This window comes from Pongo abelii, chromosome 6, assembly GCF_028885655.2.
Source record: "Pongo abelii isolate AG06213 chromosome 6, NHGRI_mPonAbe1-v2.0_pri, whole genome shotgun sequence".
Classification (NCBI taxonomy): domain Eukaryota; kingdom Metazoa; phylum Chordata; class Mammalia; order Primates; family Hominidae; genus Pongo; species Pongo abelii.
Genome location: NC_071991.2, coordinates 103,842,232 through 103,869,250, shown reverse-complemented (window position 1 = coordinate 103,869,250; position 27,019 = coordinate 103,842,232). Strand labels below are relative to the sequence as shown.

The 27,019-nt window shown below is 40.2% G+C and overlaps 1 protein-coding gene across 3 annotated transcripts in view; it reads right to left on the bottom strand.

Annotated features, from left to right (window-relative positions):
* The window catches only part of PIK3CG (phosphatidylinositol-4,5-bisphosphate 3-kinase catalytic subunit gamma), a 43,415-nt gene extending 18,363 nt beyond the window's left edge, over positions 1–25,052 (bottom strand). The window contains exons 1-10 of one of the 3 annotated variants that reach the window (XM_002818336.5): positions 24,819–25,052; positions 20,612–22,618; positions 17,564–17,629; positions 17,228–17,453; positions 15,334–15,437; positions 10,818–10,964; positions 8,297–8,387; positions 7,348–7,478; positions 6,222–6,333; positions 4,196–4,353 (exon numbers count right to left, since the gene is read on the bottom strand). In XM_002818336.5, coding sequence (XP_002818382.2) covers positions 4,196–4,353; positions 6,222–6,333; positions 7,348–7,478; positions 8,297–8,387; positions 10,818–10,964; positions 15,334–15,437; positions 17,228–17,453; positions 17,564–17,629; positions 20,612–22,606 — 3,030 coding nt within the window. In that variant the 5' untranslated portion in view covers positions 22,607–22,618; positions 24,819–25,052. Of the gene's footprint in view, positions 1–4,195; positions 4,354–6,221; positions 6,334–7,347; positions 7,479–8,296; positions 8,388–10,817; positions 10,965–15,333; positions 15,438–17,227; positions 17,454–17,563; positions 17,630–20,611; positions 22,619–24,386; positions 24,716–24,742 lie in introns of those variants that run through there. The other 2 variants (XM_002818335.5, XM_063726115.1) reach the window with 2 other exon arrangements.
* Positions 25,053–27,019: the final 1,967 nt, after the last annotated feature.

The window sequence follows — 27,019 nt, the reverse complement described above, 5'->3', positions numbered from 1 at the left end:
TCGGGGCTGGGCGCGCTGGCTCATGCCTGTAATCCCTGCACTTTGGGAGGCTGAGGCAGCCGGATCACAAGGTCAGGAGATTGAGACCATCCTGGTTAACACGGTGAAACCCCGTCTCTACTAAAAATATGAACAATTAGCTGGACGTGGTGGCGGGTGCCTATAGTCCCAGCTACTTGGAAGGCTGAGGCAGGAGGGCGGTGTGAACCCAGGAGGCGGCGGTTGCAGTGAGCTGAGATCACACCACTGCATTCCAGCCTGGGCAACAGAACGAAACTCCGTCTCAAACAAAACAAAACAACAAGAACAACAAAAAACACATTCTGACATTTAAAAAACTTAGAAGCCAAATTTCATTTGCCAATGATATAAATATATTTGTTTATTGTATATATTCTATAACTGTTCAGTGAAATTTAAAATAACGTGGTCTAAAATAAATTACCAATGAGTAAAAACACTGTTTTCTTTTTTATTCCTCCCATAAGGGAGATTTTTCTGTGGAGAATTTATCAAAATTGTCACCATTGAAATGCATTTGTTTAGCACCTGTGTGTAGGATGCTGCTCCAATGGCTAACAGATACTCCTGGGTTCAAATGCTGGGCCTTGGTTTTGTGTTTCTCTATCTAATTATAGCTTGTTCCTGAACTCTCCCCTATTCTAGAAGTAATTGTGACTATGATCCTAGGCTAAAGTAGCTCCCTTGGGAAGCAGAGAGGTGGGATGCAGTAGAGCTTATTTCAGTTCCTCTTACTTCCATGCTCAAGCCACTAGTTAGGTATGTTTTTCTTTGTGGACCAGGCTCACCTCACCCTTAACAAAAAAGTGGATCAATTTTTCTCCATTGTTCCTAACAGGTTATTCAAATACGCAGCATGTATTAGTCAACCTTATCAATTCAAAATAAGCGATTCACTGGAAATGAGGACACCTTTAATTCAAAATGCAAATGTATACAACATTTCCCAGCTTCCCTAAAAATGGCAGCCTTTATTATACAAGACTCTGAGACACTATTTGGAGAATTTAGAGATGCGGTCCCTGATCTTGAAGAACTTCAATTCTAAAAGAAAACATAAAACCAAGAAACAGAAAATCTTTTTGGAAGGCTTAGCAGTATGTAAAAGAAAAAAAAATTACCACAAGGTCAGAGTCAAATGATGTGAAAATCTGCTGTCCATCTTTGTCATGCTGTAAACTTTGGAAATTCTGCATATATGTAAGTTAAAGCTGTGGTGTTCAGGTTTTTTTCGTGTTGTGAAGGATGAGGGAACACAGGGAGACGGTGAGCAGAGAGGGGGTGGGGAAGGGGAAGCAGAACAGGTGGAGCTGGAACTCCACTTACTCTTTAAGCAGAGCATGCTACTTTGTTTTATATATTACCTGAGATCTCATTTGAAAAATGGTCTCTCAACTTAAAAGTTTTCAAAGTTTGAAGACACACTGTGATGACTACAACAATGGCGGCTACTGTTTATTGATTTTCTGCTATGATCTAGGCACTGGGCTAAGCATTCTGAATATTTCATTTAAATAATCCCTAGAAAAAGCACAGGAAGTATGTCTTATTATTCCCACTTTACAGATGAAGAAACTGATGTTATGAAAGGATGAATAATCATCATATATGTTGTTATTAAGTAGCAGGTCCAGCATTCAAACTCAAGTTTCTCCGCTACAAAGCCCATCCTTTCAACCACCATGTTATGCTGTATGTGTGCTTAAGGCTCAACATGCACAGATTCACAGGCATTTAACATGTATGCTTAACACGTATGTTTAACAGTACTCCAAAACACCGACACACACAAGTACAACAAATGTACAAAAGTGTGTTTTTAGTGGAGCACACTACCTAAACGTTGCTTTAGTAAAAAAGATTTTAATGGCTTGAGAAACAAACTTTGGTCACTAAGGATGGAGAAATACTCCAGACTGAGAGGACAGACTGCACAAAGCCTCACCGCAAAGGTTTGTTGCTTTGGGTGGAAGATGCTGAGAGTGGGAAGAAACCTCTCCATGGCCTCCCCATACTGCAAATCTTTTTGTGAAAGAATGTTCTGAAACTTAAAAATAGCAACAACAGCAAAGAAAGAGAAGTACTGCTGGGATCTGACGGGGTGACATGGGCACCAAGGGGTCTATGGGAATGTTGTCAGCAACAGGACAGATGTGCAGTCATTCTAGGAAAAATTACTGGCAAAAAGGAAGAGAACACATATACAAAAAGAAGGAGAGCCGGCTGGGCACAGTGGCTCATGCCTGTAATCCTAGCACTTTGGGAGGCCGAGGCAGGCGGATCACAAGGTCGAGAGATTGAGACCATCCTGGCCAACATGGTGAAACCCTGCCTCTACTAAAAATACAAAAATTAGCCAGGCATGGTGGCGCGCACCTATAGTCCCAGCTACTCTGGAGGCTGAGGCAGGAGAATTGCTTGAACCTGGGAGGTGGAGGCTGCAGTGAGCTGAGATCACGCCACTGCACTCTAGCTTGGGCGACAGGGAGGACTCCGTCTCAAAAAAAAAAAAAAAAAAAAAAAAAGGAGAGCCGTCAATGAGGCCAAATTCCTTGCGTATGTCTGATTCTTTAAGTTGCAGTTTATTGCTGCTCTGTTTGTCCAAAGCAAACAGACAAACAGATGAACCCCGCTGAGAGGAGAGAAGACTTGAGTGTTTTCCCCCCTTTAAATGGTGAAATTCTTCCAGGGTTTTTTTTTTTTTTTTGGAACCATTTCTCTGTTCCAGGAAGTTGTCAAAACATGTGATTTTTAACTTTAAAGAAAAACAGGACTGAAATGTGTCAAGTCCCTGGAAATAGCCTGAAACTCAATTGAGTTTATGCAGAAAAACACACACTAAAAATCACAAGACCATCTGGCCACAGAGATCTCAGTTTCTCTGACAACACCGCTGGAACTGTGGGAGGGTAAGTCTTGTAATCACCAAATTGAAAATCAGTCAGGAGAACAAACAAGAACAGACAGGTTTCAAAACAATGTATCCTACTTCCTGTTCTACTGAACTTCAAGGGTCATGTCGTCTCCCAAGGGTAACCTTGGACTCAAGAAGAGACTCAGGGAAAAGAGAGCAAGTCTGAGATGTGAAATGCAAAGCAAATCATGTTTAAGATGTACTAAGGGAGTTGGCTATTTAAAGGGCACCCAAGGTAAATGTACATATAAAGTAATTATTCTTTGTCTTTGTTTTGTGTTTATATTGCTATAACATAGGTATATTACAGTAGTAGTTACAACTCTTATGAATTATGTTCATTAACAGTTATTAATTTTGCCAGTGTTTAATTCTCTTTGGTATTTGAAGTATTTGATAGTCAAAACTGGATACAAACCAGAAAGGAATGGTAAGTCAGTAGAATCTACGCCAAGCTCGTCCAACCCGAATGTAGCCCAGGATGGCTTTTAATGTGGCCCAACACAAATTCGTAAACTTTCTTAAAACATTGTGAGGCTTTTTTGTGATTTTTTTTTTTAGATCATCAGCTATCTAGTATATTTTATGTGTTGCCCAAGACAATTCTTCCAATGTGGCCCAGGGAAGCCAAAAGACTGGACTCTCCTGATCTACACACTCTCAGGGAGAAGGACAGACTCATGTAGGAGCTTGTTTACAGGTAAGCAGGAAAAGCTAGAGGTCTTAGCAGAACCTGTGGTCAAACCAACAAGATTTCAAATGAAATATTGGGTATTCTGCTTTATAAAAATGAGATAAGCCCAGCTGGCACATCAAGAATTCACCTGTAGCAAAAACCAAGAGAAGCTCACAACCTTTTGTGAGTTCTAAAAAATATATGTAAAATTTGAGTCTTCTAGCTAAGGTCTTGAATAGACAAATATCTAATGGCTAACCTGCTCAGCAGACACCCTTCCTGAAAGCCCTCTTTAGTGCCAGCATCATCCTGGTGTTCCACATTTGCCCATCCCACTGCTTATGAAATATTTCTACTTCTGTTTGGTTTTAGGTAGGAGGATTACTGAGAAGTGTCATTTTGCACCTGGGAAAGGAATGAATGGAAGTGAAAGGGAGGAGGTAGGGTTGGCCATGCCAGAAGAGGGTAGGGGTAGAGGCTGGACTGGCCTCCAAGCTGAGTGAGAGGTGAAGGCTGCAGCATGCTGTAGCAACCATCTGCTTGGGTGCTATTCTCAGCAGGCGATGAAGAAGGAGGTGACTTACCTGAAATTTCTGGAAGTGTGGGCTTGTCTTCTTTCCAGAAGTTCCCATCACAAAGAGGAAGTCAGGGGTTAGCACAAATGGCACTCTCTCTTTATTAATGCCCAGGAAACTTTTGTAATTCCCAAGAATGTGCCCGAAGTCAATATGAAATAGGTTTCCTTAAGAGAAGAAAGTATCTGACATCATTACAGTGGCACAGCACTTCGTTCCTTAAAATATTTCTTTGAGTTGCCTAAAAATGAGCTATCTTATGTTGAAAGCATTTTTTACAATGTTTGTCAGTTTGTGATATTTTTCGTCTTAGCAGGTGTGTGAAAGTCGTAGCCACAAAACATTCTTTGAACCAAGTATGTTTTTGATATCCTTCTGGTGTTCTTTAGATGACAGCCAGATACCACTATAAAATTCTCATCTCAAAATTATTCTTAGAAACATAAATCAAACTCTCTGGCCAGTATGTCATCATTATCCCTAAGACTCTCTTATGCTCTTTATGTAACTCAGGATAGACTGATGTTTCACTCTGCTTGGGGGCAGGGATTATTCACCTTTTCCTTTTGAGTAGCCATCTATGGCCATACCATCCTGAATGTATCTAAGCTTCTCTGATCTCAGAAACTTGGGCAGCATGATAGAAGAAAATCATTTTAAGTCTCCTTTGGGTCAATTTCTACCACTACTACTATCACCACCACAATAATCATCATCTTATTTGTTTAGCCCTTTATCATTTCTATTGTCCATAAATACATTATCTCTTTTAATTCTCACAGGAAGTAAGCAATCTGTCCCCATCTGATGCCTTTTCCAGACTCTACTCTTAAAATGGCCCAAATTCATAGAGAAAAATCTCATGCTTTGGTGGCCACTACTGACTACTGTCAGAGTGGACAGTGAACCACTAAAGTGGAGTGGGTTAGGGAGATTTAAGGATATCTATGAGTTCTTTCTGTTCTTTCTCTGCAACATCTGTCACTGGTGATCACTCCCACCTTCGCCAGCTTCTGGGATATGACCCTCTCCTAGTTTCCCAGCGGTCCCTCTAACTTTGCCTTCTTAAGACTCATTTCCTGCCTCTTCTTCCTTCACTCACACCTTAGTCCTCAAGTGAGGTGGTCTCTCTAGAGCAGAGGTCCCCAAGCCCTGGGCCATGGATAGGTCCATGGCCTGTTAGGAACTGGGCCACACAGCAGGAGGTGAGCGATGGGCAAGTGAGCAACTTCATCTGTATTTACAGCTGCTTCCCACTGCCTGAATTACTGCCTGAGCTCCACCTCCTGTCAGATCAGTGGCGGCATTAGATTCTCATAGGAACGCAAACCCTATTGTGAACTGTGCACGAGAAAGATCTAGACTGTGCACCCCTTATGAGAATCTAATGCCTGATGATCTGAGGTGGAGCTGAGGTGGTGATGCTAGCGCTGGGGAGTGGCTGTAAATACAGATTAACATTAGCAGAGAGGTTTCACTGCACAGAGACCATAATAAATCAATTCCTTACATATCAAAACCCTCTCAGTGAGTGGCAAGTGAAAATTGAGCTGCATCTGGTGGCAGGCTTTATAGTGGCAAGTGAGTTGAAAAAAAAGTGCGCAATAAACGTAATGCTCTTGAATGATCCTGAAACCATCCTTGCTCCCCAACCCCTGTCCGTAGAAAAGGTGTCTTCCAAGAAACCGGTCCTGGTGCCAAAGAGGTTGGAGGCCACTGCTCTAGAGTAACTGAAGCACCAGTGTCCCTACACAATGACTTCTAAATATGTGCTCCAGTCTTAAACTCCATTTAAAGACTACTCCGTTCTGAAAGGAGTGGGGGCATGGAGAGTTAGTGTTTAATGGGTACAGAGTTTCAGCTGTGGAAGATGGAAAAATTCTGGGGATGAATGGTGATGATGGTTGTACAACAAGGTGAACATATGTAATGCCACTGAACTGAACACATACAGTTAATTACAGTTAAAACAGCAAATGTTATGTTATATATATTTTACCACAATGAAAGTTTATTCTGCACTAAATAAACTCACCTGTCTCGGTGATCATAATATTGTCATTGTGTCTGTCGCCTATTCCAAGAACAAAGGTTGCCACACAGTAGCCTGCACAGGAATAAACAAATCTCTCCACTGCTGCCTGAAACTAATTAAAATGCATTTGAATATTAGTTGTCTTCCAACTACAAAAAGCATCATGAATCTACAAATGACTTCTAAAAAGTCATGAATCTACAAATGACTTCCAGACTATTCTGGAAACCATTTTCAGAGAGCAAGTTAGTTGTGCCTGATTTCATTAGCATTATATCTATGAATTGCCAACTTTCTCATCGCTCTGCTTATATTTTAGGTGAAGATTCAGTGAATCACAATGGCATGAGGAAGAAACAAGAGTCAAAGGGCAACAGTAATTTAATCAAAGGGTTCACTTCCTCTCCATGCATCACTTGCCAACAACTATACAGAACCCACGGTAATTTCTCCTTCATTTGTGAACATGTTTTGCTTGTGACCACTAAGAGTATGCTTGGGTTCACAGATCCACATGTATAACATATTAATAAGTGCTACTCATTATATTTCCTCCCCAAAAGGCTGCTAACCATGCAAATGAGAAATGCTAATCCTGTGCAGCAGAACTTTAAACGACAGCCAAACAGCTAACACACAGCTTGTGGAGGATTGAGCATATGCACTTCCAAGGAATGGTGGAAGTGACATTTTCAGCATCCATGATTTACCATTTAGATTAGAGTTCAGCAGTAAATTATAAATTACTTTGTTGTGTATGTTGTATTTCCCAGGTACATAAGAATTTATACATGGTAACTAAATATTTTGGCTGAACAACAAAAATAGATAGCCATAAAAAGTGCTAACAGATTATTTTACAGAACCAAATTTTAAGCAAAGCATCCCTGATAATCAAAAGAGAAGCAAATGTTCATGGAGTCCTGAACTGAGTGCCTCTGTTTCACACAGATATGCTGTCACTATGGGAGGGTACTTAAAACCTCCATTATTTCACAAGTAAAAAACTTCACTAATATGTCAGGAGGCAAGACACTGGCAGATTCTCTGAAAACGTGAAGCCACTACTGCTATATAAATGACAACTTGTAAGGAGCCATTAGACTGGGAAAAAGCATGAGCTCACCTTTTCTTCAGTAGGGGATTTTTCTTTGAGCCAGTGATTCAGGACTTCATCTTTAAATGCTCCCGTGTTGCCCACTGTGCTTTGCTGGATTTTGGCGATTGTCGTGGCGTCTTTCACAATCTCGATCATTCCTATAGAAGGATGCACAGAGTCTGATGGAGATTGGGGGCCAGTGCCTGGCCTAGAGGAGGAAAGGCTATGTCTTTGTTGAGTGAAGGGCAGAGGGTTTTTTTTTTTTTGACTAGAGAGCTATTTTCCAGGTCTATGCTATTGGTTTTCTTATGAGGAATAGAAAGGAAAGAAGGAGGATATGGAAGTTGTGTGGGATATGTTTTCAATATCCCAGAATGACAAGAGGAAAGGGCTGGTTTTGAATAGTAATAAATAAAAGCATTTATATGCTGAGCATATCCTTCCTCAGATGGCAATCTGTGCCTTTTCCTTTTTTAAATTACAGGGTTAAATGTAAATGGTTTTGTAGAGTTCTCACATCAGAAACTTGAATAAACATATGTTTGATTGAAACTAATGCTGAATGTCTATAAAAATACCTGATAGTAGAGTGTGTAATAGCCTTGATAATGTGAATTCTGGAATACTAAAATAAGTGACAGATCTTTCCATCTATTTTTAAATGTTATTTGTGAGAGAAAAGTTTAATGTGTAATGAAATGAGTTAAAGTTTAGAGATGGAGAAGGAAAGAGGAGGGAACAAGTTCTTACTAAAATCATTTCCATGTATAGTCACAGGGATTTGAATCATGCATTCATGTATTTTCAATATATCCACATTAAATTGAGAGTCACATTCACCAGCATGGAAATGTTTTCTTCCTTTTTATACAGATTAAGATTATGATTTTTCAGTTATTAAATGTCTACACTGAAGGAATTGTAATCTTTTCAAATGAGCTGAGCGGTCTATTCATCTCCTGAGGTAACTACATACCTATTTTGTCACCAGTTGAAATGCAACCATATGGCAGGAGGCACAGATCCAAAGATTCAGTCTCCCAAATAGACTCCATGATTCGTAGAATCTGGGCATCGAAACACAGAAATGTTTATATTATATATATATTAACTTAATATATTTTTCTTCTCCCTTAAAAATAGCAATCATATCTAGTAACACAAAATATAAAAGTAAATGTAAAACATATAAGTAACAACTGTACGTTTATTGGTCAATCTGGCACTCTAAAGTTTCTCTTCTTTGTGAGCTTGTTAATTTTGTTTTCCGAAATGTACCTTGGGGAAGAGGATAAATAAATTTCTTGTTTTGTTTTGTAGATGGAATCTTGCTCTGTCACCCAGGCTGGAGTGCAGTGGTGTGATCTTAGCTCACTGCAACCTCCGCCTCCCAGGTTCAAGTGATTCTCCTGCCTCAGCCTCCTGAGTAGCTGGGATTACAGGCACGCGTCATGATGCCCAGCTAATTTTTTTTGTATTTTTAGTAGAGATGGGGTTTCACCATGTTGGCCAGGCTGGTCTCAAACTCTTGACCTCATGTGATCCGCCCACCTTGGCCTCCCAAAGTGCTGGGACTATAGGCATGAGCCACCATGCTTGGCCAATACATTTCTTTTGGAGTGGGTTTTAGCTGTGGTTCATCACCTCTCTGTTCAAATGTTCTGCTCTACTTGTGTCTATTTTACCACAAAACTCTAACATCCTTACACATATTTATCACTCTAAGGCAACAACCAAAGCAGCAGTAACTACAATGATGATAATGATAGTGAATATATACTGATTGCTGCTTTATGTGTGATCCTTGCATTGCCCTATAATGTGGATAGGATTATTCTTCCCATTCTACAGGTGAAGGAACAAAGCCTTAAAAAGCTTAAATAACTTGCCCTTAGCTGCCAAACTATGTGCCCCAACAAATAAACAAAGTAGGCTGGGCATGACGGCTCACATCTAGAATCCCAGCAATTTTGGCGATTATCTGGCTCATGCCTAGAATCCCAGCAATTTTGGCAATCGTCATGGTGTCTTTCACAATCTTGATCATTCCTACAGAAGGATGAAGAGTCTAATGGAGATTGTGGCTAGTGCCTGGCCCAGAGAAGGAAAGGCTATGTTTTTGTTGAGTGAAGGGCAGAGAGGTTTTTTTTTTTTGACCAGAGAGCTATTTTTCAGGTCCACATTGTTGGTTTTCTTTTGAGGAAGGGAAAGAAAAGGAGAAGAATGTGAAAGTTGTGTGGGAGGCTGAGGTGGGAGGATTCATTGAGCCGAGGAGTTTGAGGCCAGCATGGGTAACATGGCAAGACCCCATCTCTACAAAAAATATAATTTGCCAGGTATGGTGGTGCACACCTATAGTCCTAGCTACTTCAGAGGCTAAGGCAGGAGGATTGCTTGAGCCTAGGAGTTTGAGGCTGCAGTGGGCTGTGATCGTGCCACTGTACTCCAACCTGGGCAATAAAGCAAGACCTCACCTTAAAAAATAAAAAAAAACAAAACCACGAAGTACATAAAGGGCAAAGGCAAACTTTCACTCAAAATGAGAGGACCAACAGGGTAATTTTTGTGTTTTTAAAGTGTCCATCTTCAAACAATTCAAAATATTTTACAGATTTATTTGAAATTTAATAAACTTGCAAAAAGTTTGAAGGATTTCTCTTTTTCTTTTCTAAAATACCTCCTGGACAAAACACAGACCATTCTTGAAAGCAAAGCAAAGGCAAATCAAAGGTATTCCTGTTTCTATATTAGAAATAAGTAAAAACAGAAACTTAGAATTGGAAACATGACCAGTTTTAAATAGGCTACCTTGAAATCAATGTGATTTGTCTACTTCAAATAAACCATATTAAGTATTAGAAATTATTACCTCTATAACACTGACCAACTAGAATCTGGAGAATATTACTTTACAGACTTGTGAAGCTAAAGTTTATCTAGAAATGTTAGAAAATATGAAAATAATTAGCACTGATACATTGACCATTCACCTTCTGCCCTAACAGTACTTCACTCTTGTCACTTACCTGCAGGATTTCTGTGGTGACCTACTTGTTCATCTTTCTCCTTCCCATCAAATCATTTGCTTGATTTATTTATGTGCATCAGACGAGATGTATCTAAAAGATAGTGCCTAGAGATGTGCAGACATGTCTATGGGCAGGAATGAAGTGAGTGCTGGGGATAAACATGGCTATTTTCTATGTTATCAAGCTTAGAATGGGGTGTATAAAAAAGACATTAGGTGAGGGAGGTATATCTGGCTACTTGGGAGTGTTAGATATGCAACTTGGACAGAACCATAATGCTCATTAGATTGCATATCTAATAGTCTGCAGCCATATTCCCCAAGTGAAAACTCTCTATGATGTAATATTTGATCACAATTCATCATATGAAAGAAGAGAGTGGGAATAGAGCCAGTAGGAGAAAGCATGTTTTTGATGTAATATAGAATTGTTTTCAGATAATTGAAAACAACCTTAAAATTAGCATACCTGTAAAATAAGCATGTCTTGGCGCAGATCATCACCGTGTTTAAAGATAATTCCAATTGTTTCATTTGATAGGGCTGTAGGATCAGCACATTTAAACTCAAGCCACAGTGGTTTTTTCTTGGAGGCCATTACTTTACATTTTTCAATCTGTAAGGAAGCAGTCACATGTTCCCCACACACAATGAATAATGAATATACATGGTGGAGACATAAATTCTCTTGCAAAACATCACTATAAACAACAAGGACAAAGTCCTAGTTGGAAAATGATTTTCAATATTTGGGTAAAAATACAGAAGTTGTTTTCACCAAATCTGGAAATGCCATGTGAGAGCGAATTCACAACTCTTAAACCAGTGCCTCTCAAACTGTGCTCCAAAGAACCACAAGAGTCTTTGGAAGTGCCTAAGAGGTATGGCAGATCTCACCCTCCCCACTCATACAGAGCTCTGACACTCCCACATCCTCTTTAATAGACAGCAACCTGGCTATTACATTTGTCCGCCTTCTGAGATTTAATTTGAAAAAAGAATTCTAATGCTACCACAATGTCAAAAAAACTATTATTGCAGAATCAGATGCAATAGGCTACATCTAAGAAGGTGAAATTTAACAGAAATAAATGGAAAATCTGGCATTTAGGTACAACACGCCCTCCCCCTAAACCTCATACATCTAAATAAATTCAAGGCAGGGGAAATGCGGCTTCGCAGTTACTCACTTAAACATAAAAAAGGTAGGTGTTTCAGGCAAAGGTGAGTTCACCACAGATCAAAATTGTGATGTAGTCATTTAAAGAAGCAAATACAATTTGAAACTGTATTAATATGTCATAATTCCTACCAATCTTTAAATAATGGACAGTGGATAGTGTGTGCTTTTGCTATAGGGCCAGTTTGCTGGTAATTGTACATAAAATTAAACATTCAGGGGAAGAACTTCCTCATCTTTTCATGTGGCTTCGCTGCTACGGGAGTTGCTGTCCTGCCATAAACAACTAGAAAACTATGCAAAATATATAAAACTCTTTTCAGACATTGAACAGGCAGTGTAGGTCTGTGATCCCCGAGAAAAGGAAGACAAATGAAGTGAGCCCTGTAATTGCCCCAGATTACTGCCTGGGGGCTGTTTCTAGGCTACAGCACAGAGGAAGGAAATCCAGACTGAGCCCAGAGTCCAGCAGTCTAAATTACTGTAACTGAAGTCTCAGAGAGGAGAGAAAAGAGGCAACATAAAAAATTGTTTGAAAAATTTCCAAATTTGATAGACTATAAACTCACAAATTCAAGGAGCTCCATAGACTCCAGCAGGCTAAACACAAAGGAAACCCATACCAGGGTACATCATAATCAAATTGCTGAAAACCAGAAATAAAAAAGAATCTTAAAAACAGCCTGGGGAAAAAGACGTATCATGCAGACAGAATCAAAGATAAGACTCATCATCAGAAAATATGCAAGCCAGAAAAAAATGTTACTGCAAGAAAAAAACCAGTCAATCTAGAATTCCACACTCAGGGAAAATATTTTTCAAAAATGAAAGCAGAATAAAAAGTGTTTCAGATAAACAAAAGCTGAAAGAATTTGTTGTCAGCAAACTTGCAGTAGAAAAGATGTTAGAAGCTCAAGGAAATGTGGACCGCTATAAGGCAATAAAGAGTACCAAAAATGGTAAATATGTAGGTGAATAGTTAAAAATTATTTCATCTATTAAGTCTGTTAAGTCTATTTTTTAACTGTTTAGGGCAAAAATACTAACTTATTTTATTGTGACATTTATAACATATGTAGAAGTTAAAATCATAATAAAAATAATGCAAAGGATGTGGGGGTTAATGGAAGCATACTGTTGCCTGTATAAGCACACGTATATGAAGTGCTTTGTTATTTAAACATAATCAAGAAGGACAGACATTTAGATCACTGGAACAGAACAGGGAATCTAGCTGTAGACCCACACATATATGGTCAGTCGATACTAGACAAAGGTGCCAAGGTAGTTCTCCAGGAAAAACAAAACAAAACAAAACAGTCTTTTCAACACATGGTGCGAAAAATCTGGATAGTCATATTAAAAAATGAACTCTGACCTTCACCTCACACTGTACACAAAAATTAACTCAAATTGGATTGCAGACTTCAATGTAAGAATTAAAACCATAACCCTTCTAAGAAAAAATATCTGCCACATTGAGTTAAACCAGAATTTCTTAACCTTGGCACTGTTGCCATTTTGGGATGGATAGTGTTTGTTCTGGGGGACTATCCTGTACCCTGCAGGGTATTTAGCAGCATCCCTGGCCTCTACCCACTAGATGCCAATAGCATTCTCCCAGTTATAACCATCAAGAATGTCTTCAGACATTGCCAAATGTCCCTTGGCAGACAGAGGGATTACCCCAGGCTGAGGCACTGGATTAGACAGATTTCTTTTTCATTTTTTTTGAAACAGGGCCTCGCTCTGTAGCCCAGGTTGGAATGCAGCGGCACAAACACAGCTCAATGCAGTATCAAACTCCTGAGCTCAAGTGATCCTCCCACCACAGCCTTCCAAGTAGTGGGGACTATGGCACGTGCCACCATGCCCGGCTATTTTTTTTTATTTTTTGTAGAGATGGAGTCTCGCCATGTTGCCCAGTCTGGTCTCGTACTCCTTGCCTCAAGTGATCCTCCCGCCTTGGCTTCCCACAGTGCTGGAATTACAGGTGTGAGACACTGTGCTAGTCCTAGACATATTTCTTAGATAAGACACTAAAAGCACAAACCACTTAAGAAAAAGTTGCAAATTTGACTTAATCAAAATTTAAAGCTTCTGCTCTTTGAAAGACACCTCTAAGAAAATAAAAAGGCAAACCACAGACTAACAGAAAATATCTGTAAAATGTATATCTGATAAAGAATTTGTATCCAGTTTATATAAGTAACTCTCATAACTAAGACTAAGGTCCAGGTGTGGTGGCTCACGCCTGTAATCCCAGCACTTTGGGAGGCCGAGGCAGCTGGATCACGAGGTCAGGAGATTGAGACCATCCTGGCTAACACAGTGAAACCCCATCTCAACTAAAAATACAAAAAAAAAATAAAATTAGCTGGGTGTGGTGGCGGGCACCTGTAGTCCCAGCTACTTCGGAGGCTGAGACAGGAGAATGGCATGAACCTGGGAGGCGGAGCTTGCAGTGAGCCGAGATTGTGCCTCTGCACTCCACCCTGGGCGAGAGAGCGAGACTCCATCTCAAAAAAAAAAGAAGCCAACCCACCTAAAAAACTGGTGAAATATTTGAATAGAAAATTTTCAGAAGAATGTACTCTAATGGAAAATGAGCACATAGAAAGACACTCAACCTTATTATGGAAATGCAAATAAAAACAATAGTGAGATATCACTTCATACTCATTTGAATGGCTAAGATTAAAAAGACTGACGATAACAAGTGCTTGCTAGGCTGTGGAACAACTAGAACTCATCATATACATTGCTGGAATTTAAATGGTATAACCATTTTGGAAAAATGGTATCTTGTAAAATTACACACACACACACCATCTGACCCAACTACCCCACTGTTAAACATTTACTCAAAAAATGAATGGAAAACAAACTGTGGTATATCCATACAAGGGACTACTACTAAGTCATAAAGAGGAACAAATTACTGATACATACAATAACATGAATGAATCTTAAAAGCATTATGGAAAGTAAAATAATTCAGATATAAAACTATGTATTATATGATTCCTCTTAATAAAAGTCTAGAAAAGGTATTTTATGATAGAAAGTAGATCTGTTGCATTATCAGAGAGAATGGGAGGAGAGAAAGGACTAACTGCAATGGGACATGACAGAACTTTTTCTGTAACATGTCTATGGAAATGTTCTAGATCTTGATTGTGGCGGTGGTTATATAATTGTATACATTTCTCAAAACTCACTGAATTCTACTTTTTTTTTTTTTTTTCTGAGACGGAGTCTTGCTCTGTTGCCCAGGCTGGAGTGTAGTGGCGTGATCTCGGCTCACTGCAACCTCCGCCTCCTAGGTCCTAGTTCAAGCAATTCTCCTGCCTCAGCCTCCTGAGTTGCTGGGATTACAGGAATGCACCACCACGTCCGGCTAATTTTCTTTTGTATTTTTTAGTAGAGACGGGGTTTCACCATGTTGGCCAGGCTGGTCTTGAACTCCTGACCTCGTGATCTGCCCGCCTCCGCCTCCCAAAGTGCTGGGATTACAGGCGTGAGCTACCGTGCCTGTTCCCTGAATTCTACATTTTAAATGGACAATTTTTATTGTATACAAAGAATATCTCAAGCTGATTTTAAAAAATATGGAAGGGAAATTATCTGGTATTGAGGCTTTCATAACCAGTGATTAGACAAGGGCTTATGAGAAACCCATCCGGAGACTCTCCAGCTTCCCTGTCTCTGCATAAACATTAGCTTTTAAGTACTGGGCCCCAGCAAGCATGTTAGACATCTTCAAGACATAAAGACCACATGGAGACATCCAAGTGATACCTACTGCCAGCGCTCCTGCTTTCAGTCCAGGATCATATGGAACTCTAAAGCTTTTGGGGAGTTGAGAATTCTGCAGGTTTTCAAGCTTTTGTTTAAGTTGTGAAATAACTGTAATTGTCAAAAGTACACAAGAGTTACGTCAGTTCCAGAAATCATCAATATTATCTATTACATTTCCTGAGAACACACTTATTCATAGCATTCTATATATTTGTTCTGGTGTAGAGCAGGAGAAATGTGAGTGGGCCCTGCCTTTGAGGAACTAACCATATGAGGCGGCAAGATACACTGGGCTTAAGGTGAGCAACATAACCATGTACACATACTACAACAGGAGACAGAAATATGTGAATATATGTGGGATAACACATAGACACCAACACAATCCAAGTAGAGAAGGATGCTCTGAGGGTGATGCTAAGGAATTAATACTGTAGTTTTCTTTCCAGCACGTTAAACTTTAAACTACCATCTGATTTGAGGAACAGACATTTGAAGAAAATAATACATGGAATTTGGTTAGGTTTCTGTAATTTCTTCTCAGAAGAGGAAGTTAGGTTCTGTAGAGAAGTAGAGAAGATGGATGTGACAGCCTTAAAATTCTAAAGGCAAAATATGTGAATTAAAAATTACTGGATAACTGACAGAATGAGGGTCAGTACAAATGTTTTCCTTTCTTAAAATGCAAATAAAATATTATTATTACCATTATCATTTTTAGGAGGAAGCATTGTAAGAATCAAAGGGAGAAAGAAAATTTAAATATTCAGGATTTTAAAATACTGGTTGAGTACATGAAGTGTCTACGTAATGAGCCATAGTGCTAGGTCTAGGTATATAAAAATGAAAAAGAGATATTCTCTAGATTCAAGGTTCATACAGTTTACCAGACCAGGAAGATATGTTAAAGACTTTAATTTAATGTAGTATCAATCAAAATCTACAGAAATACAGAGAAGGAGTGATTAATTTTCCTAGGGCAGGGGCAGGTTTTCTTAGGGTAAGAATAAGATATTGGAAACGGCTTGAGAGAGAAGGTGGTGTGTGTGTGTGTGTTTATTACCTTTACACACACACACACACACAGATACAGAGTCGTCTCTTGGTCTCTGTAAGGATTGGTTCCAGGACCTCCGGCAGATATCATAATCCATGAATGCTCAAGCCCCTGATATAAAATGCTGTAGTATTTGCATATAACCTATGCACTTCCTCCCATATACTGTAAATCATCTCTAGATACCTATAATATCTGATACAATGTAAATGCTATATAAATAGTTGTTACACTGTACTGTTTAGGGAATGACAGGAAAAAAAGTCTGTACATGTTCAATGCAGATGCAATTTTTTTTCCAAATGTTTTCTGTCCATGCTTGGTTGAATTTACAGATGTAGGACCCCAGATAGGGAAGAATGAATGTATCTCTATATATTACTCTGAGATATATAGATGAAGAAATGCCAAAAAATTAAAATAGCCTCTCAAAAATTCATCATTTTATAAGACTGAAAACTTGAAAACTGTATGTGCATATTCAGAGATGTGAAGAAGATTTGGAAATATCTCATCTTTCCAAAGATTAGATTTGGTAAAGATTTGGAAATATCTAATCTTTGTGTATGCAACTGTTCTTAAAAACTACATCTTACATCTGAATAATGCTGCTTAATTTTTCAGAGTTAAGAACATGTAAATATATAGTTAAAAATTATGAACTTATAAAAGGAGAACTTTAAATTTGTTTACTCCATGCAGACAGAAGACTCAAAAATGTGTTCTTGGTGCCTTCAGGAGGATGCAACTTGGGTTCCAGGAAGAAAAAGAATTATAGGAACAATGGCATTTGGAGATGAAGGCATTTGGAAAGAGAACCAAGAAAATATAGCCACCGTACCTTGGGAACTGACGTCATACTTTTCAGCAGAGAGCGATTTAATATCAAGGGTGACTTTTTGTAACATCTCGATTACTTGGACTTGTTGGGTAAAGTCGTGCAGCATGGCTGTGCCACAGCCCCTCAAATAGGCTTCCAGAATCACAGCGAACCTCTGCTGATAGTGTCTGGACTGGGCTATCTCACTTCTCAAGAACCAAAACAAAAAGTGACCAATTCTTTTGTTCTGAGGGCAGGTACAAGAAAGTTGAAATTATTATGACTAATGCTTTAGGTCTACCAGTTAATTCTTGGCAACTTAAAATTTCACGCTATTATCAAAATGGAAGTACTTACTCTTAAACCACGCTTCAGCAGAAATCTGGCAAGGGCGCTATCATGGTATGGTTCAAATTTCACAGCCTAAAGGAAGAACACATTGGCATTTGTAGGACTGTACTCTATGTTGTTGAATCAGGGAAAAGGAAATGGAGAAGAATTGGTGCTCTGCTTTACTCGGTCTTCATGGCTAGAAAGATGAAAATCTTAACAGTCACTTAAGTTTAATCCTGTCTTTTAGAAGACACTTAGGACCAGACTGAACCACTTGCTTAAGATCATAGAGCAGCCGATGACATAACTGGGATTAGAGGCTGAAACTCTTGACTCACAGTCATGTGCTGCTGATAAATTCAAAGGTGAAGAGGTGAGGGAATTTGCTCTAATTAGGTCTTACTGGTTTTGTTGGAGGGGTAGAGGGGGAAGATGGAGACACTGTAATCAATCTATAAAGTGGAAGGTAAGAGAGAATGTGAGAAAGAAAATGGACAGTGGAGATATAGTATAATACACGTAAGGAGAAAAATATTTGTTAGATGAAAAGATCCTAAAAGCCCTATAGCTTCCCTTTCTGGCATCTCACTGGCAAGTCACTGAACTGTCTCACAGGTCCTTAACTACAAGTAAACAGTGGCTCTAGATTAATCTACACAGAGCAATCACTACCCCCTGCCACACTGTGGTGTGTACAGAGCTTTCTGTCCAAAAGTCCCTGATTTTATGTTTTCTTAAGTATAATTTGATCTTCGTTTTTAGTGTTTAGTAATTTTCATATCACTTGGCTGATGTTAGAGAATATTGACTTAGTACAGCTCCATTACTGACGACGGAGAACCGACAAAATGTAAAAAACACAATTAAATCTTGTGAGTGCATAGGTGTTTCATTGTTCTCTGTGCTTTTCTGTAAGTTTGAAATAGTTCATAATTTTAAAAGCAGCAACACTAACATTGTTCAGATTATTATAAAAGCATATATAAAGTTAGAGGATAGATGTCATATGTAAACATGAAGAGAGACTTAATATTAAATATCTCAGAGTATACACTTTATGAATAGAAATGGTGTATCCTTTTTTCCTAAGGAACGGAAGAAATTCACATTCTAGTTTATATTTTAGGAACTGGAGGCTTCTTGGAAGGATTTATAATTCTTCCTCTGGTTTTCCAGTTTGGACATGATCACTAGTGGCTTCATCATGTTTCAATTATACAAGTGTTTACAAAAATGCTTTTCAAAAGTATGGTCAAATAGGTGCCACGGTAGCTGCATCAAAGGCCCTAATTCTGAGAACGTGGTCTTTTAGCCACCAGTACTCATTTTCGCAATGTTTTAAGTTTCTAACCCAGATGTGAGTCTTTCTGACCTTCTTCAGGTTTCACTTCTGTAAAGACAGTGCAGATCTCAACTAGAAGACCATTTTGATCAGGAATGAGTCATTTAGCCATAGCTGAAAATGTCTCAAGTAGTTTTACAAATGACTATTCTTCAGATTTAAGACCACAAATTCAATGTTAATATTATGTATTGACCTCTTTCATTTAACACATTTCTAAAAAGAACATTATTCATTTTCCAGCTCTTTAAAGTTTACTTGTGAACATGACAATGAAAAATAATTCCTGTTAGCCTTGGGATTTGCAACAGAGCTCATCCAAGTTTTTTTCTGTTGTTTTTGTTATGGAGAGCTAGAAAACTGAAGATTCTTTAATTATTCTAAAATTCTTTAGTGTTATACAAATATCTCAACTAGTGAAAAAACTACTGAATATATTTAATGGATGAAAACAAAGCCAAATGTAATGTTTCAAGTATCTGACTAACAGGAAGGTGAAGATTGAGAGTTAAGTTGAGGCTATCCAAAATGCTTATCAGAAAACTCCAGAACTTCCTATAAATACGGATAGTGATTAGACAGTTTAGTGTGTAAAATTTAGTCTGGCTAATCCTAAAGATCTCAGTTCAAACGTCACTTACTCAGAACTGTCCCTGGGTCTCTTAATCAAAATTAAGTGTCCCTTGGACCCCTGGACTGTTTCCTCATAATACGGTATAGTTTTACCTAAAGTATTTGTCACAATTTGGTATTAAACATCTATTTGTGTGTGTACTCATTTAATGCCAGTCTTCTCAGTACATGTTGGTGAATTAATGAATGAATAGGTCTGTGCTCTAAAATAGCATTTCTATTCAAATTCCTTTACTTCCTTTCCCTTGTCAAGCAGTACAATGTAAGTTGAGAACTGCTAAAGTGAGCAGGGGAACTGTTCCCCCTTCTTTCTTTAACTTCTTAGCTGAACCTTAGAAAAATCACTTGTCCTCTCAGGACCCCAGGGAACATCATGAGAAAAGGAGTAGAAATACATACAGTCCTGTAGCTATCTGCAGAGAGGAGCTTTCAAGATTCTCCCCAGATATGAGATATTATTCTGTGAACTGTAACAGACATAGACAGAGAGTAAGACCTTTTATCTCTAGCCCCAGAATCCTGACACCAGACTGACAAAGGATATGGTGGTGGATTTGTGAAGGATTTGGGGTAGTGAAAAGAGCAGGATCTGGAGGCAGACCTCTTGGGTTTGAATTCTGGTCTACCTCTTTCAAAGTATGTGACCTTGGGCACATTACTTAGCCTCTTTGTACCTCAGTTTCCTCATGTACAAAGTGCAAATGTTAATTTGACCTCCATCATAGTTATTGGAAGAGTTAAATGAGATAATACACTGAAAGCATGTCAGTCACTTGGAGCCTTGGCACAAGGAAGCATTCAGTAAGTGCAATCTATCATTAAAATAATAAATGAGAACAAAGTATTCCCACAGGGCCAATTCTCCTAAAAACGTGAAGTACTAATGTCTGCAAAACGCTTGTCAGCAAACCCTCCAAGACAGTAAAAATGTACATGGAACAGTTTACTACTTTTTGAGGCGGCTTCATCAGATCTACTTTTGCCGATGATGAAGCTCTGAACAATGGGCATTTGATGACAATTCAATGGAGTGCCTGTGCATATGCAAATAAATTCCTTTTGAGAAGGCTTCCATTGATAACACCAACATCCCCTACCTGGACCAATTGTAGAAGGTAATGCAGAACATCATCGTCCTCCAAGCTCTCCAGTTTCTGAACTGCAATGGCTCTTACATTTTCATCTGAGAAGTTGCAGTCCAGGAGTTGCATTGTTAACCCAACATCCAAAGCACTTTGATCCCAGACTTCCCTTCTGGCCAACAATTGGTATGTTTTGGCCACAATTTCTTGCTGTCCCCATTTCACTGAACTAAATAGCTTAGGATATGCTTTTGGGTGCTTAAGGCTTTCATATCTAAAATGCCAGAGCAATTCTTTGTCCTCTGCTGTGAGAGGGTTAAGTGGATCAGTGGCTATGATCGCCTCCAATTGCTTGCGAAGCTGGTTGGGCATTTCTGCTCGAACCCGGTCCCCTTCCGGGTCAGGGGTGGGCTGATGCTTAGGCAGGGCTATCGGGTGGCAGTAATTGTCCAGAAGAATGGAGATGGACATTGAGTTCTCCTTGTCTGGGTTAGTTGCAGACGTGAGTTTGTCAGCACTGAAGCTTCCTTGGTCTTCTCCCTTCCCGGATATCTGCCACATGTGGAGGACGTATTCTCCACGGCGCAGGAGGAAACGGTGGTCTATCAGCAGCAGGTTCACATAATAGAGAAGTTGAACTTTGCCCTTGGACTCAGAACTGGGGGACTCTGCAGAGGCCTTGCTGGACAGTGCTGGAGCTTTACCGCAGTAGATCTGGAGGTTCAGTAGAGCCCCTTTGGGCAAGTCTTTGATTTTGATACTGAACTCAAGCCACACATTCCACAGCACCTCCTCTGTGAAGGGTTTGGGGCTGGTTCTCCTTTGGCAAAGGACTTGTTGCCCATGCTGGATGTTTGCCTCTACAAAAACTGTGAGGTCGGTGTTCCGGGGCAGGACGGGGATATCAATGCCTCTGATCTTGACTCTGAACTTGCGGTCGCAGTCCCACAGGGACACGGTGAACACACTCTCGTGGTCCTTGCCGTGGATGGTAAGCTGCTCATGGTAGCCGGTGACTCCCGTGCAGTCGTCCACCAGCGGCCACTCTTCCTTCCTCACCTCGTCTAGGGCCGGGTCTGGAGGCGTGTCCAGTACCACGTGAATCTCTTCTCCGTTCTTGAGGCAGTGCCTCACCCACTGGAAGTTTTTGATGGGCGCTTCGCCCACCAGGTACTCATCCCGGCCACAGACGCGCAGCACAAAATCCTGTTCGCTTTGGCTTTCGGGAATATCCATCAGAGATTTCTTCTTGGCCATCTTGGTGAAGAAGCTCTGCAGGATGGTGCCGGGGGTGTCGTCGGGCGAGACCTTAATGGTCTGGCTGGTGGTGCTGCGGTGAATGACGATGAAGATGCAGTTGTTGGCAATCTTCTTCCACAGGTACTCCGGGAGGGGCTTGGACGTCACCCACGGGTGCATGGCGTAGAGCTTGGGGTCGCGGCTGGCCACCTCCGCCATGCGCGGGGTCACCAAGCCACGGCGCGTGAACTCCAGCTCGTCGTCGTGCACGTTGCTGACGTCAGTGACGTCATAGCCAATCAGCGCGGTGAGCTGCCGCTGGAAGGCTTGCGACTCTTCGGAGGGCGGGCGCCGCTGCACCAGGTGGATCTGGCCCGGGCTCCGGTGTGTGGCCTTCCAGTAGCGCAGGCAGTCCAGAGTCTGCACCACCTGGTACTTGTCGTAGATCTCGTACCACTGCCCCTTCTTCTGATAGAGCAGGAGGAAGTGGTCAGGGCCCAGCCGGTGGTAGAAGTCCGCTGCCACGCTGGTCTCCAGAGCTCGCAGCCACACCTGGGCCTTCATCTGCTCCACGTTGCCGTGGCCCGCCACGTGCAGCAGCGCCGTTTCGGGGCTCTTGCATTTGCGCTGGCTGGTGGGCAGCACGAACTCGATGGGGATGAGCTCCATGGAGGACAGGCTGGCTGCAGCACTGCGCGGCTTCATCCTCCGGCGCCTGCGGCAGTTGTCCTCTCTCAGCACCACGGGCTGTTTATAGTTTTCCAGCTCCATGCCCTATGCGACCTGGGAGCGGAGGGACACAGGGATTTGTCACAAGAAAGGCACTTTCCCCTTATATTTTCTGGTGAGATGAGGGAAGAGGAGGTATAGGCGGCGTACATGTGCACAGGGACCCAGAGGGACCAAGTGTTTTAAACTGGAAGCACTACAGCCCTTTAGAGCGTGGGTTTTGGAGTCGGGCCAGTGAGTCCTGGCCCAGCCACTTACTTTCTGGGTGATTTGGGCTGTTTAATCTCTGAGCCTGTTTCTCATCTCTCAAACTGGTTAGTAATGAATGCCCCAGAGGGAGAGTTAAATAAAGTAATACTTGTTCAATATGGGTGACAGGTATATTGGTCATTCTACTTTTGTATACTTTGAAAATTTTAAAGAGGTAGGTAAAACACTCATCCAGCACAGCGCATGACACATTATAATGGCTCAGAATGGACATTGTTCTTAAACATACTGAAATATATAGATGACTAAAATAGTACAGTTAAGGATCAAGTCCCAGTTTACAAGGTGCAACACGAGATGCCAAAAAACCTCACTTTGAAAACAGGCCTTTAACTTACTTCCTCTTTGTTAAGTCTCACACTTCTTGGAACCCAGACACCTCACCCAGCCTTGCTTCACGTTGCCTGTTTTCAAACTGCCTGGACCTAGGATCTACTCCCTAATAAATTTCCTGCCTCTTGGTTTCATTTTTTCTTTCTAATTAGGGAAGCAAGTAATTTCATTTGTAAAGCTAAAACATGTCGGAATTAGTAAAGTTACAGTCAAAACCATTTGCAGATATGTAAAATTTTGAATCATGGAATTTGTCAGCATTCTGGCTGTCATTGCTGTATTAGGGCAGTATCTTAGAAGAGTCACCCAAGGCTGTACTCTCCCAATAGGAACATTTAGGTAATTTTAACGTTGTTTAGTTAATTAATTTAAATTAATTTGATCTGTCTCTACTTAATAGTGGAGGAGCCACAGGATGGAAGGCAGGATTTCTGGACTCCAGTTACCTTCTGTTAAGACCCCCAATCATTTAACTTCTTTTTTGCTCTAATAGTTTCATTTTTGTAACACAAATTCACAAATTTATTCTCATTAACCTACCCACTCTTTCCACAAAATTCAGTAAGTACCTACCCTTCACAAAGCGCTTAAGTATAAATGGGACATACTGCAATATGAAATCCTTCAAATAATAATTGAAATTTGAAAGGTATTAACACGGAAAGATTAATAGGTATTTTGCTTTCAATGTTTAGTATCACTACATTGTAATACATTATATTCTAAACAAGAATCAATTATTGAAACAAAAAATTAATGTTTCAGAAAATATCATTTACTCTCTTAAATAACTAATGTTAGACTTAAAACTACATTATTTCCTTAAGAAATAGTGGAGCATTTGATGTATACCAAAAAGGAGAGCTTGATAAAAAGATAAGAAAGACAAATTTCATTTGATCCAAACTTCTGTTCAAATCTTGGCTTAACTTTTAAAACCAATATTCCCTCTCTTAAAATATGAAGTTATACTTAGTAAGTGAAACCAACTGTCCCAAAGAACTGTCTCTTGTGGCTTAAAACATTCATTTTGGTCTTTTGCTACATTATAGAATCACTAACAAAGAAGAGAACTGTAAGATACATTGATACTAACACTAACTTGAAATAAAACATGTCCAAATTTAGGCAGCATATAAATACACAGCAATAACTTCTGCCTCAGTGATACCAAACGATCTTATAAGATGCAGAGGAAAACAGGCTGACTAATACTCACTGGTTTCCTTCATGGTTGAGGCTATGAAGCTTTCCCCTTTCATGAGAAGATGTTGGAAACACTGTAAGTACAGTAATCTTGAAGCATGCACTTGTAGGAATATGAAGCCTGGCTGCCGTGCCCTCGCTTTTCCTCCCAAAACAAAAACAAAAATGTGATGCACCTGCAAAACTATTGCCGGAACCTTGTGGATATCCACAATACAGGTTGGACTAGACAATGAAACACAGACATTCTGTGGTAGTATCATCTCGAGAACCGACAACAGTTTCAGATAAAAATAATCTAGCTGAGAAGGAAGTGCCACTATTCCGAGTCAGACCCCACATAGAGCAAAAAATAGAAGGAAGCAATACCTGATAAAGCAGCAGAGACGATGATGCTGAAGGATCATTTGTTTAATTTCTGAAAACAAAACAAATTCAAACCTACCTAGTGTGCGTCTAAATTCTTCCGCTTTTTTGGGGCTCCCTTCATATCCAGATGCAGAGGAAGTGTTGCAGTTACCAGGAAGGAAGTTTTAACCAAGTCGATTATACGTGTGATTGCTCATTTTAAAAGTGTCAGAAATGCATTTCCTGTGTTAGCATAGAGAGGGTGGGAGTATGAGACTCAGCAATGTTTACCATGGTTTTTCTTTTCTTTTTTTTTTTCTCTTTGAACTAATTTTTCAAATATTGTGATACTGAGACAAAATGGCATAAGTCCAAACCAAAATTACCCATTATGAGACATAAACATATGAAATATATTTGTAGCTAGTTCTAAGAGCCACAGTATTAGGTGTCCTATTAGGAAGACTTTTACCAGTCAAATTAAACTCATTCCCCTCCTGGGAATTCAAAAGAATCCTTGTTTGCACACGCTAACTGAGGGGTGGGGGAAGAGAAACCTAGTCATCTTGAGGACTAAGTTATCAAGCTGAAAATTTTTAAAGGCGGGGTCTGGGAGCTCACTTCCTTAGCTTGGTGAGAGCTTTCTCTATTTTTTCAGAGCGTTTGGGGCCTAAAATATCACTGGCTCAAACTGAAAGCACTGCAGCATGTGCATGTGTGTATATAAATGTGACATACTGCAGTAAGTAACCCTTCAAATAATGGTTGAAAAGCTAAAAGTATTAAAATTGAAAGATGAATAAAAAGGTATTTTGATTTTAATACTAAGTACTACTACATTGTAACACATTATATTCCAAACAAAGATCAACTATTGAAACAAAAATTAATGCTTCAGAAAATATCCTGTGTTGAGGATGGAGCCTTACTGTCAGCAATATTGATTAATTGACTGTAGACAAAATAGAAGGAGGTCGCCTGGTATCATGGGGAAGTCGGGGAGCTGAACACTGTTACAGCAACAGGAAGATTCCATCCTGGGAGTTGGCACCTGATTCCTATGGGAGTAGAGAATGCATCGAAAAGCCATCCTGAATCATTTTTAGAGCAGCGTTGTATCTTCCAGGTGACCTCAGTTCTTTCCAGAACCTCCAGGCATCCCGAACCAGGGCCCCCTCCCTCCATCTCAGAATTCTGTATGCTAGAGTTTATCCTCCAATCGGGGTGTTGAGGGACTCCAGCTGAGCTTCAAGGGCAGCAGATAGAAAGGAGTTGACCTCACAAGTCTCTTGGAGGTATATAGTTAAGAGTTCCTCTGAATTACTCTGATGTCGAGATAAATGATTGATTTGACTTATCTGCTTTTACATATGCCTCTTGGGTTTTAACTTTTAAATAGCACTCTAATAGTTGACATCAGCAGGCAAATAATTTAATTCAAAGGCTGCCTCCCAAATATTTAGAGGGGGCTGATCAGCTTCTCAAAGTATATTCCAATATAGGAATACTCCCTCAGGAGGCTGGCAGCTTTAGAAGCGCCAAGGCTGGCTTTCTTGGTTGGTCCTGAGGGAAGATCAACACACTGTAGCTACCAAGCCATGATGTGAGAGCTTGCCAAGCTGTGTTTTACCCAGAGTGTGTGGGAGGGTTCCTGGGGGTGGGTGGAGTGGGAGGAGGTTTGAGGGTGGGAGGGCTGACCTCAGAGGGACCATGAGCTTGGCCAGCTCTGTTCCCCAGACCATTCAATAGATCCCTTCCCTGTCCTGGCTCAGTCACTTCCAGGGGGCCAAGTCCCAGTCTGGCACTGCCCATACACACACACACCACATTATTCCAGAAACACAAGACTCAGCCTCTTGGCCCTGCCTGCTTCTGAAGGAACTATTCAGCTAAGTTTGATTAGGCAAAAGATTTTCTGTTTTATGACTAAACTTGCAAATACGTCAGGTTTATTGGTGGCTTGAGATTAAAAGTACCCTGCTCTTCCCCAAATCTTAATATAGCCACTAAAATTTGACTATCTGTAGTAAATGTTCCCAGGCAGAAGTAATGGCAAAGATTTCCTTCCTCTGTGGATACTTCCTCCATGCAGAGGCATCCTTTACGAGTAAGAATATTTTATATTCCCAGAATATTTAGAAGACCTTCAGTCCTCATTAATATCTTGTTTTAATAATATATTATTTTTCCCTTCTGTGAATCTGTGGACATAGAAATCATTTTGGTTGGGGAAAAAAAAACCACAAAGGCTCTGACCTTCTATATCATATCGGTGGTCACAGCAATGACAACATAGAA